Source organism: Thermobia domestica, chromosome 18 (genome assembly GCF_964235325.1).
Source record: "Thermobia domestica chromosome 18, izTheDome1.hap1.1, whole genome shotgun sequence".
Classification (NCBI taxonomy): Eukaryota; Metazoa; Arthropoda; class Insecta; order Zygentoma; family Lepismatidae; genus Thermobia; species Thermobia domestica.
The window spans coordinates 57,627,554-57,641,132 of NC_137471.1; the positions used below are offsets into that span (position 1 = coordinate 57,627,554).

Below are 13,579 nucleotides of genomic sequence, written 5' to 3' on the forward strand. Positions count from 1 at the left end.
TAGGCTAGTTGGTACCGTGACAATCAGTTTGAATAACCCTATATTGTTATTGTATTTTAATTACGAAATTTTGTAGATATCTAACTGAATAACATCAAGGGTCCCTACTCTCCAGGAGCGTACTCAACTAAGTCATATGCAAGTAATATTAAAGTTCGAATTTTTGAAAACATTGCACTTTTAAAAAGCACTGTGTCAAAAGATAATCTTATGACACCGAAACAAGGGCAGAGAACCGAAACTGTTCAGGCAAAACCTGAACTTCTGGTCACTTTGTCATTTCCACCAACGAATCCTTTTGGTAATGCCTTAAACAATACATAGCTTGCCTTGTCACTCATTTATTTGGATTCGAATCCTTGTCGGAAGCACGATGGCTCAGTGGTAGAGTGCTTACCTTGGTGCGTGGGGTCTTTGGTTCGAACCCCAGAGAAGTAAGTTTGTGATGGACAACATCATGCTCGTGGGTTTTCACGGGGTTGTAAGTCATTTTATATAGAAAATTTGGGAGAACATCTAAACTAGAACTGTTCTAGAAACTATTCTTATTTATTATTCACCATAATTATATCTATATTCCAAGAGTACACTACGAATCCTGCGTTAGACCTAATCAAAATGTATCAAACCAAACATCATCTCACTTATAACTTCAGATATATTTATGTCATATTGCATCCAAATTTCCAGTTAGCATTTACATTATTAAAAATACATAAAACTGATTCATATGTACATATTACCTAATTTGATACATCAATTCCCAATCCATAAAATAACATAATAGCTTCCTAATTTACCAATCCATCTTAAATACACCTACAATCTAATTTGACATGTTTTCACAGAGTAACTCCTGGCAACGCCTAATCATAAATGGCATGTGCCATTATCCCTAACATAACGATTCAGATCTCAAGAGCCTCATTCCGAACACGCGCCTTATTCCATGCAAGACTCACCTCCCGTTTCCTTCCACGTTCTCATTCCACTAATTCTTCCATCATCATTCACTTGCTTTAATCATCATCTCCCTTAGCCTAAAGAACATAATCGTTGGACGTTAAACTCAGAGATTTTTTTCTTTCGAATCCTTGTCAACTAATTTTTCTACGAGAAAAAGCGGAAAGGCTATTACTTACCGCAAAAAAATATGTAGCAGAATTTTGCGGTGAGTAATAGCCTTTCCGCTTTTTCTCATTGAATATAATCACCGCTCGCAATAGTGTGATAATTTTTCTACCTTTATGCTGGCTCAAGCCCTTGATGGGAAAAACATTTAATGGAAGGAAATAGAAATGTACGTAAGTAGAATTTTAAAATATTTTTGTAAGTATTCTAAAAGTAAATATAAAATGTTACTTTTTTTTTTTCAGTTTTGAAACTTACGTGGATAACTGCTTCAAAGAATCTCTTCGTAAGCAAGGCCGTGTGGACCAGTTGGCTGATGTAGATCTTATTGGAGCTCTAGACATGTTTGCTGAACAGGGACAGTGGTCGAAGTGCTTTGACACTGCTCAGCAACATGGACCGCAGGTTCTTCATAAGTATGTCGCTCTGTATGCTAGTCAGCTTATCAAGGTAAGTTTATATTAACACGATCAAGAACATTTAATGTATGATCACTTATCATTGCATCGTCAATCACTTGTAGACGAAAATATAAATAAAATGATCACATATATAGTATAAAGAAGTGTACGAGGGACGTTCCGAAAGTAAGTTTCGTCATTTGTTTTGAACGAAAAGATGGTACATCAGGCGAAACAAAATCACCGTAGAAAACCACACCCGTTGCTGGTTTAACGACGGAAGAAGCGTCAGCGGAGATGGAATGGTGTATGCGCAGAGTGCCGAAGAAGAGGGAGAATCAGCAGACCGGCGTGCCCGAGGTTATTCGAGTACAAATCGCGATGACAGACAGACGTGTGCTTACAACGTGGTCACCAATATAAGTGCGTGCTGTTATCTGGTATGAATGAGCACGTGAGAGACTAGTGTGTCCGTCATTCATGTACGCCTACAGACCGTGTGTGGTGAAAAGGTCATGTCTCGTCAAATGGTTAGTCGCTGGTGTTGCATGTTCAGTGAAGGAAGTCCGAGTGTGGAGAATGACGGTCGAGGTGAGCATCCCTCCATATCCACGAATGAAAACAACATTGCTAGAGTGCAGGACATGCCGTTAGCGGATAGGTGCACAACAGTGTCAAACGTGGCGTTCACACTGCGTATTGGTTGTGCTCAGGACCATCACATGCTCTGTGATGTGTTGGGTTACCGAAAAGTGTCTGCAAGATGGGTGCCGAGAAACCTGACCCCCTGATCATAAGAGTGCAAGAATGGGAATCAGCCTCGACCATTTAATGCAGTAAGCGCGAGAGGAAGATGAGTTCCTGTTCAGAATCATCACATGCAATGAGACATTGGTCACCGCTTTACCCCAGAAACCAAGACCGGCTCAATGACGTGGAAGCATCCCAGTCCACCAGTGAGGAAAGAATTCAAAGTGCCGCTCTCCACAGGAAAGGTTATGATCACAGTGTTCTGCGACACGAAAGGTATGATTCTCCTTGATTTGTGTTTGGCAATAAAGTTTCCATGTGAAAAAATGAAACCTACTTTCAGAACGTCCGTTGTACATTTTCACAAACGCTTCATCACATAAGAGAAGAGAAAGAGTAGAGAGGGCAGAAAAGAAAAATGAACAAAATTCAGCTGTGAAGTTCTGGCCCACATTAGAATACATTTCTTTAGTGCTTTGTATAAGTCTTCACTTGAAGAGAACGTACTAGGAATATAACAACCCTGTTAAGATTTCCAGGGTACATTATAGGTGAATGTTAGTTAATGATGTCTCCATTGTTTTATTTTTCAAATTATATGCAGGTAGCAGACGACATTGTCAGTATGATGAAGTATCAAATGCAAGATAATACTTAAATAATAATAACTAACTAAACTAACTAACTAACTCTATGGCTTATGGAACCCGGAGGTTCAATGCCACGTTCACAAAAGCTCTTCACTGACTTCTATTCTTAGCCAACTCGATCCAGTTTCTACTTTGTATTCGTATTTCCGCGAGATCCACTTTAATATTGTCCTCCCATCTGCGCCTAGGACTTCCTAATGGTTGTTTTCCGATTGGTCTTCTAGTTAAGACTTTGAAAACGTTCCTACTTTCTTCCATTCTGGCTACATGACCTACCCACCTGAGCCTCCTAGACTTGATAACCCTAATAATGTTTGGTAAACCGTATAAATTGTATAGTTCCTCGTTGTGAAGTTTCTGCCATTCCCCATTCTCGTTCCTCTTGGGTCCGAATATTCGCCTCAGGATCTTGTCTTCAAATACTTTCAGCCTTGGGGCCGCGGTGGCTCAGTGGTAGAGCGTTCACCTCTGGTGCTAGGGGTCTCGGGTTCAAACCCTGCTCCCGCCAAGTGAACTTTGTGGTGGACAAACACCGTGTGCGTGGGTTTTCTCGGGGTTCTCCCGTTTCCTCCCACTTTCTTCATTCCACCATTTCATTCATTACTCATTATCACCGTCTCCTTTAGCCTAACCGGCATAACCGTGGGACGTAAAACTCAAAATTTCATTTCATTTCATTTTTTACTTTCAGCCTATGTTCTCTCAGAGCAAGCTACCATGTTTCTCAACCGTACAGAACAGGCATGATTATCATTTTATATATTTTAAGTTTCAAATTCCTCGACAGAACTCGCGACAAGAGATTTTGAACTGAATAATAACACGAATTCTCTACTTTTAGCCGACATTTAATTTCTTCATGAATATGGTTTTCGTCTGTTAATATTGATCCTAGATACTTGAAAGTATCCACTTTATCAAAAGTATTATTTGATATTTTAACGCATCAATAAATGCCGTATTACAATCTTGACAAACTTCCATGTATTTAGTTTTCTCTGCATTTACTTCTAAACTCATGTCCTTGCACACGTTTAATAAGACCTCTGCATTTCTTTCTATTGTTCTCCTATCATCCCCTATTAAATTTACATCAGCATACGCCATAACCTGGTGAACACCGTTTAACTCTTGGTACTGGTTGCTATCTTTGATTTTCCTTATAGCGTATTCCAGGACAAAGTTGAATAATAATGGCGACAACGCATCTCCTTATTGTAGGTCATTCTCGGCATGAAAGCTAAAGCCTACCCGGACTTTACTCTGAGATTCATTTAAACATATCTTAATTAATCTAATTATCTTTTTCGGTATTCCAAATTCTGTAAGAATGTTGTACAATGTTTCTCTCCTACCAGTGTCGTAAGCCTTTCTAAAATCAATAAATAGTTGATGTACCGGAGTATTCAAGTATTTGTCGAATGGTAAATATTTGGTCGATGGTTGATCGATTTCGTCTAAATCCACACTGATTATCTCCAATAATTTCATCTGCGTATGAGGTCAATCTTGCTAATAAAAATGATTTTATAGGATGTTGGCAGAAGATATATGCCTCGATAATTATTACAGTCAGTTTTTTCGCCTTCCTTGTGAATTGAAACAATGATTGATTCTTCCCACTCTTGTAGCAATTCTTGCTTGTTCCAGATAAGGGGAATGCGTTTGTGTATCTTGTTTCACAATTTCTTACCTCCAGCTAAAATTAACTCAGTTGGAATTTCGTCTAACCCGGAGATTGTGTTTCTTTAATTTCATTATAGTGATTTCTACTTCTGTTCGATTATGTTCTGGAATATACGGTTCTGCGGTGTGTATTTCCCTCTCTCCACGCACATTAGATTTTAGCTTCGTGTTAAGCAAAGCGTGAAAGAAAACTTTCCATCTAATTAAAATGCTATCTATATCAATAAAAACTATTCCGTCAGCTTTTTTTAAAAAAAATATATAATCACGAGGTTGATAGCCTTTCTTAAATTCGTTGATCCCCTTAGACATGTCCCGAATGTTTTTATTTTTACTATTATCTTCATGTTCCTTAATTTTATCTTTCAAAATCCGCGTGATGTCTACGAAATTTTGTGAAGTTATGTCATTCGGATTTTGTAGCCAACGTAATTTTGCCTGTTTTCTCTTCTCTGCTAGTTTAATGCATTCCTGGTCGAACCAAGTTTGTTCCTACGTATTTCCGCGTGTCTCAATTTTTCTTTTGCTGAAATTTTAGTGCTGTCTCTAATTTCAATCCAAGTACCTTCAACACTAAGATCTATTCCAGGCAACCTGATAGGAAACTCCCCTTCCTCCCACCACTCTCCAGTACGGAGGGGAAATCAAGCCGTTGACCTTCACAGGGAGGGAAGCTTTTCTAATAAACAAAATCGTGTACACACTAAATTCGTACGTCAATTCGCTCGCACCTGATGGTGAGAAAGCACTGACTGCTGTTTTTACCTGTCAACCCCGAATAACAAACAATTACTGTTTTTAATTGTTGTCTTTAAGAAAAGTATTTTTTACTATTTATGTATTAAAGTTTTGGCTTTAGTCCTATTTATTAAATTGTATTTCTAGAAATAAGAACTAATTCGTTATAAAGTTAATTTCCATCATTGTTTCACTTAAGAATCGGGAGAAAAAGCAAACCAATCCTGTCGACATTCTGTCTTTATTTACAATTTCAAGAAAGGTAATCTTCTGGCTGTCTGAGTATCGAGTGCGCAGACTATCGACCTGTGCAAATATTGTATGAATTTAGCGTGTGTGGTAACTATATTATATATAGTGTCGTGTGAAATTAGTGCATATTAAATTGTATTCTGTGTCCATTATGTTTTGTATAGTTTATATTATCTGAAACAAATTTTAGTGCATATTAAATTGTAAATAATTGCGTATTTAGTGCTTTGTGAAGCGACAATTCATGATGCTTGCAGTAGTTCTGTGATAAAACATGAGCCCGGGACAGCGTTACGAAGTGGTGAGAAGCGTTGCATTTTGAATATCTTCCATGCTTTAAGAGAACAACACCCTAATTTAACTGTTGAAGAATTCGCCGACATGACTGGGAAACAGACAAGTGTAGGAAAGGCAACTGTTTATAGAAGTAGGCGGAAGGCTAAATTTAATGAAAATAAATTAAGAAGTCCCAAAAATACGCGTACAAGTATTTCCCCTCTCGGAAAACTATGACGACTTCACGAAATCGGCAATTCGATCAAAGGTACATCAGGTCTTTTCCCGTAATGAATTGCCAACGTTAAATAAAATTCTGATAGCTATAAATACCGATGATGAACTGCCCTGCTTTTCTCACTCAACTCTCCATAGACTGTTGAAAATAATGAAATTCAAGTATGTATAGCACCCATTAATTGCATTGACCTCCAGACAAGAGTTCTGTGAGAACTAAAAACTTTTGTTGGGGCCGTGGTGGCTCCGTTGTAGAGCGTTCACCTCTGGGGCATAAGGCCCTGGTTCGATCCCAGCTCGTGCTTAGTGGGCTTTGTGGTGGACAAGCACTGTTTTTGCAGATTTTCTCGGAGTTCTCCTGTTTCCTCCTACTTTTTTCTTTGCACTGTTTCATTCATTCTCGTCATCACAGGCTCTTTAGCCTACCCGGCATAACTGCGATACGTAAAACTCAAAGATTTCATTTCATTTCCAAACATCTGTTACTCTCCCTCCCCCTCAACGGTCGTCAGGACTGTTGACAACTCCGTTTTTATTAAAATAGTCAAGTAACAATTCAAAAGTCAATTTCCTCTATTATCAATTGGCTAAACTCAAGGCCAACGAAAGGGCCGGGTGAGGATTGCAACCACACAAGGCGCCAAATTTTAGGGGATTTTAGGGGCGTCAAATTCACTATGATGGTTAAGCTCCAATATTATAATTTTGCTTGAAACAACAGACTCAGACATGGGCCTGTTCAAATTACATAGCATCTGCAGTTACTATTTCGTGTCAGGCTTCAATCAATCTGGTATTTTTTTTCTAAGTCCACCATAACAAATTTTCCCCCTTAATAAACTCAGAAGACTCCAATGTTGATGAATCTTGTATGTATGATGCTTTACCGTAAATTTATCGCCGCGTATTAATAAACAACAAACAAAAAAATATACTTTGCCACCATCACATCAGGTGTACGTACGAAGAGAAAAACGTAGGAAAATGATTTCATTGAAAAATAATTAATAGAAACCAGGGCATTTGCTTGAGTTGAGGCGCCCGGGGCGAGACGCATTTATTCACTATTATCAGTGTGTATACATATGGTTATTTCTCTTCTGGTTCTTTTTAATGTAAGAACACATGTATATAAGAGAGGAAACAAGAAGTGTATTATTATTATTATTATTATTATTATTATTATTATTATTATTATTATTATTATTATTATTATTATTATTATTATTATTATTATTATTATTATTATTTCAGGTTCTATTGTTATTATCTTAACGCACTGATAATTTACCCATACATATTGTACTTGGTTTCCGATTTTATATTATGAAATTCATGTATCAAAGCAGTAAATACCAATTCAATTACCAACCCTGACATCCTTTGCCATTCCAACATTATGTCATAACCCCGACTGCCAAAAAAGAAGGAAAATAAACAATACAACTGTTCAATAAAATTTCCATTAAAATGACACATGTGCTACTTACTCACTAATGCAGGTAAATGTCATTAAGTGTTTTAAAATACTCAATGTTATTATGAAAGTTGTAATTTATTATTTAGGCCTAGACATATTTAAATACACTCTATACCTCCGTGTGCGGGGGCTGATGGTGGAAGACGGAACACCAACATTCACCTGTACTTGAGCGTGGTGGGGGGAAAAACTTCTTCTTTTTCCTATCCTTTTATGTGAAACAGAGAATAGTGCACTCCGAATCTCATAAATAATAATAATAATAATAATAATAATAATAATAATAATAATAATAATAATAATAATAATAATAATAATAATAATAATAATAATAATAATAATAATACAGTAGAGTCCCGAAAACTCGGCCTAATGTGGACCGAAGGGTGGCCGAGTTTGTGAATGGGGTTAAAAAAAGAATAAGTACGAGTGTTTTCTCAGAAAGTACAGCACTGTATTTGCATGTATGGTTGCTTGAGAATACGACAGAGAATAAACTACCGAATTACCCTTAAACAAAGGAAAATACATACTTTATGAAGGCTTAGAAGGCTTAATGAATACACATTGTATAGTAACTTACCTAAGAAATTGACTAACTCTGGCAATGGTTGCAGGTAAACTGAACGACTAAGCGCACGCCAGCGCCAGACATGTGGTGGAGGGGTGGAAGTGTAACGCGAGGAAAAGGAATGCGGGAATAGGGACACACGCACGTGGGCAATGACGGTGAACGTTTTGCGCGCGGAGTTTTTTCGCCCTGTCAGCGTGTGGTTGAGTTATCCGGACTACCGTGTTATGGAGTGCCGAGTTTTAGGGACTCTACTGAAATAATACATTCCAGGCTGTATAAGTTCGTGATGGATAACATCGTGTTCGTAAGTTTTCTCGGTGTTCTCCCGTTTTCTCCCACACTTTTGTTCCACTAATTCTTTTATAATCATTCACTTTCATTAATCATTCATCTCTTTTATCCTACAGGTTATAAACGTATGACGTAAAACCAGAAATTTTGTTTCATTTAATAATAATAATTAAAATTAAAGTAAAACTTAAGAACTTTAGTCCCAGAAGGGAAAGCTCAAAGTAGGATTAAGGATTTAGATTTTTGAGCTTTCGGCATCTAAGACCATTTAGTCCATCACGTTTGAGGGATGACGTCCCTCGGCGAGCACACTATCCGTGGAAAGGGGAGGAAGAAAGGAGTGGGGAAGGAAGGAAGCGGCTTGGGACCTGTTAGGTACCACCCCGGCATTTGCCTGGTGTAAATGAGGAAAGCTCTAGAAAACTTCATTCAGGGTGACTGGCCTGAAAAAGCATTTTATACTTTCTCGACCGAGTGCACCCACTGGGAATCGAACCCGGGACCGCTCGCACCGAAGCTTAAAGTAGCCAGATCTTCATTCGTATTTTCATTCTTTGACTGAAATTAATAAATACTTTATTAATAATATAGTTGCTAGTTTTGGGTAAGATCTGCGAGGCACAGAAAACAAAGAAGTTCATTGCAAAGAAGAAAATATAAGGAGAAAAAAATGTTGATTCTTAACAAGTACATACCTTGGCTATTTATCTACGTAGGTACCATAAAGCTGCAAACAAGTTTGATAGAGTGGCGCAAGTATATATACTTTTTGTGTAGAAACATGTCGCCTGATACTTCAGCCTGTCGAGAACTGATATCTTGAGGACTTTATTGCCATTCAAACGTTGTGAAAGAAGCCACCGTTTTAAGTGAAGAAACAAAACAAAAATCACTAGAGGCAAAGTTGGGATTGTAGGAGGAGTTATTAAAAAGCTTTCATCTGAATTTTTGAATTATCTCAACAGCATGGGCAACTGAGTATGGGCGAGCGTTGTCATTAAAGACAACAATTCCAAACGCAATATTTCTCTTTACCGGTTTTGGATGGGATGTCGTAGATTAGACTGTTTGACAACATACATGTGCTGTAATGTCAGCTGCATTTTTTTTTTTTTTTTTTTTTTTAATGAGATCACAGATAATATCTTACATTTGGGAAATTTTCTGTGACGGAAGTCATTTCAATGTATTGCTACTCATACACAACTCCACACGGATCATCATTCCTCTGTTGCGGGCACAGAATATTGGAGTATGCTTTCCTGCACGCACAACTTCTTCAGTGTTGCCACTTGCAAGTTAAAAAAAAATGCCCTTTTTTGACATGCACTTCGTAATACAGTTCCTCAAGCTGAAAAGATAACTTATCTTCATAGCTTTCCAGACTGCTCACATTTAGGTGTACATTTGAAATTCGTCTTCTTACATTAAATGTCTTTTGGATATAAGTTTGACTAAAAACTTAGAGGCTAGGAAGATGGGTTTCGGCGTGAGGATCTATTTATAACTTTTGAATATCTGTTTCTCTCTTCTCAGTTACGTTGTTCTTCGCCTTCTTCCGAATTTGTCGTGTTTTTTGCTACTATGTTTATGTTTTCTGATGAGTTTGTGTAACTTGTCTTATCATCAATCTTAAACTACTGTGCGAAGATAATACGTACGTACTGAAAGTGTATACTGGCGAATGTACCAACCTACCAATGAATGTACCAATGTCATAAGCTACCAACAATCTTCTTATCATGTAAAAATTACAGTAAAATTGAAGAATTTGTAAAACAATTTTTTTAGTCTTGTGAATGTAAGTCATTCAGTTTCTTCCTCATCTCGCTTCTTACAGTGATGTTCTTTCTTCTTTGTCTAGTCTGTTTTGATAGCTCTTTGGGCCTCCACCAGCTAAGTCATTAAAAATCGAATACAGTAGTTTAGAATGTACCATAAAAGTTGTGAAGAGTCTTCATGAAGCCATCACACATATTCATAAATATAGAAGCAGTCACACAGATGTTATCGTAACAGAAAATAGTACGCAATAAATTATATACTGTATTGTTATAAATTTGAAATAGGTTTTATGTTTAATTAAGATAAAATATTTCTTCTAACTTGTGTAAAGGGAAGGAGCTTAAGAAGCTAATCGCATTGCCTCTTTGTATAGCTAGGCTAATGCGTTGTACTAAAAATTGTTGGCTTCTGGCGTCGCCTGATTTAGTAATCAAATTGAAACCCAGTTCTTTCAAAAATTTGTGAGCTTCTTTGCTGAAAACCTCCATAGTTTCAGTTACAAAAGCAACGAAAAGATGCTCTTCTTTCAGTTTAGAATATTTTGAGTATTTTCTCTTGCAGGCCACTTCAGCTGCACTACCTGCTTCGTTTTGTGTTGATAGCAAATAAGATGGTGCAAATGTATCCACGCATGTGACATCCCATATCAACCGTTGACCCATTTTCCATGAAGTTAGGGTAATTCCATCTGGCCGCTTTCCATTTTCTCGAAACATTCTATCCATTAAAAAAATGTAGAGCTAGTAAGATTAATATATCTTACTAGCTCTACGTTAAAAAAATTAAATTATTCTACAAATTCTTTAATTTTACTATAATTTTTACATAATAGCAAGATTATTGGTGGCTTATGACGTTGTAACGATTCTCTAGTACACACTTTTAGTATATCCTTCATGCATACTTTCGCTCTTAGACTGAAAAAGTACTTAGCTTCTTAGTGTTTAGTATCGGATTACGTGTTTTTAAAAAATCATGTTAAATGTCGAATTTTCGCTGACAGCCGTCACATTATCAAGACAAAGGTAAGGAAAAGCTGTAGTGGAGATAGGATGTATGGAAATTAATTAAATACGACATAACTGTTTATAATCCAAACATATGCTGTTCCATAGAATACACATTTTAAATCTTCGTGCTTCTTCTGTGGTTGGTAGTGACGTGGAAGATGTCAGTGGTATCATTCCAGTTTTTCTGAAGATGCCAATGTCCGAATTTAATTTTCAGCCCTTCATTCGAATGAAAAAGCCAGTGTCTTTCTATGAATGATGAAGATCTTTTGATCATGTTCAGTTTATCGTCATGCAACGCTGGACTGTCATGTCCACCACCACAAGTTTGGCCACTGAGTGTAATATCAAGGCAGGGAAGATGATGTAAAATCTGGGAAATATTTCAAAATATTGCGAGTCAGGGAAGTACAGTAGCTATGTTTCACAGAAGAGTCACGGAAAATGCAATCAGATTTCAGGAAAGTTTTCAGAGAGTTCCTATTACTCAAGCTGTGTTGACAAGTATTACACACACACTATTAAAATTGCTCACAGAATGTATGATAAACACTTCAAAGAATCAATGCAGATTCAAAAAGATGATAAAAAAAAACTGTAAAAAGACAATTATCTTTAGAAATAAAGAAGCCTGAGGAGCACCAAAAGGTGTTAAAACTTCAAGCTTTGAAAGAAAAATTTAAACCAAAAATTTAGATGCTACAGAAGAAAAAAGTAGGTTTAATGGTTGTAACTAATTAAAGAGATAGGCAAAATTATGAATGTTTACTTGTTTATGTTTGAATGTATAGGCAAAATTATGAATGTTTACTTGTTTATGTTTGAATGTATTCGCCGAGATATTACGTTGATACTTATGTTTGATGTTGATGTTTTATTGTATTCCATTCCAAGTACAGGAAGTTTGACTTATAATAAGTACTGATAGTAAGAAAGTAAGCTTATACTGTGTTTAAAAAAAAAAAAAAAAAAAAAAAGGAGAGCTTTGGACGCTTATGAAAATGGCGGAACCCGATGAAACATAAATTACAATGTTGGCGGTGTCGCAGGTCAGAAAAAATTACTTACGTATGGAAAGGCAGGATAATTAATATCAGAATTTCAGTGTGAACCATGAACCACTGGTTTTCCAAGCATAACAGGAGTTATGGTATAGTGCATTGTTAAGCACCGACCTTAGCAGTGGTAAAATGTATGACAGTTCTTGGCAAACTAGGTAGCGTAATGGTTAACGTATCGACACGGAAAGTCGTTGACCCGAGTTTGACTCGCGGTCCAATCGTGTACTGTTACGCTCTTTTGTATATCATTAATTTCGCACTTACAGAGGAATTGGTGATAAAATAAATTATTCCTTCATTTATCAAATATGACCCCATACACTATCTAGATATGTCTTTCACTTGCTTTCTTACATTTAATAATGTAGTGTAACTTAAAAATTCGTTCTTCACTATTTAATTTAGGAAGGTCATCCGTTGGATGCTTTACGCTTGTACACAAAATATGGAGCCCCGACGTACTCGCAGAATTACAATATTTACAAGAGAATAGTAATGGATGTATTGAGCATAAAGGAAATGTCTAATTCTAACGCTTACAAAAGTTGGGCAGAACTGAGAAATTTGTTGTTTGATTTGGTAAGTATGACTTTCTATCTACTAAATACATTAAAGTAATTCAGTTTGAATAACAGGGTGTGTGATTTTCTTAAAAACTGAAATGAAGGAACCTTAAAATAAATAAATAAAGTTTCATTGCGGTTTGGCAATCGATAAATGCTAAGTAAGAGTTTTTCGTATTACTTGATTCGTCACATAGCATACGTACTTCTGCTGGATGTCCACTAGACATATGGATATCCTTATTTCATCCGAGTTGGGTATTTTATGGATTTGTGGGATATAATTGGAGAACTGGTTTACCAATTAGTTGAGTTGAGTTTGCAATGACTGGATCAAATCCTTCCACAGTGAGTTCGTATATTTTACTGGACGAACAATAGGGTTATCTTCTCATTATCTTCAACAGAGTAAAAAGAATTTTATATATTGACCTTTTTACTTGATATTAATGGAAAGCAAGTCTCTTAAGGGTACCACACTGCTGCATATATATGTAAATAGATGTCCATACTGGCACACACACACACACACACACACACAAAAAAAAAAAAAAATAAATAAATAAATAAAGCAAATCACAGACAAATGAACTTTAAACAACTATTCAATCTCATGGCGTTTAAAAAGTATATAACTATATTTGCCTACCTTCATTCAACTACTCTACCGTTCGAAAGTTTTCGAATACCATGG

General features: G+C 36.6%; 1 protein-coding gene across 3 annotated transcripts in view; it reads left to right on the plus strand.

Moving 5' to 3' along the window:
- The window catches only part of Oseg2 (intraflagellar transport protein Oseg2), a 151,355-nt gene that overhangs the window by 122,265 nt on the left and 15,511 nt on the right, over positions 1 to 13,579 (plus strand). For all 3 annotated transcript variants that reach the window (XM_081746560.1, XM_081746559.1, XM_081746562.1), the window contains 2 exons: positions 1,377 to 1,581; positions 12,728 to 12,901. In XM_081746560.1, coding sequence (XP_081602686.1) covers positions 1,377 to 1,581; positions 12,728 to 12,901 — 379 coding nt within the window. The remainder of the gene's footprint in view (positions 1 to 1,376; positions 1,582 to 12,727; positions 12,902 to 13,579) is intronic.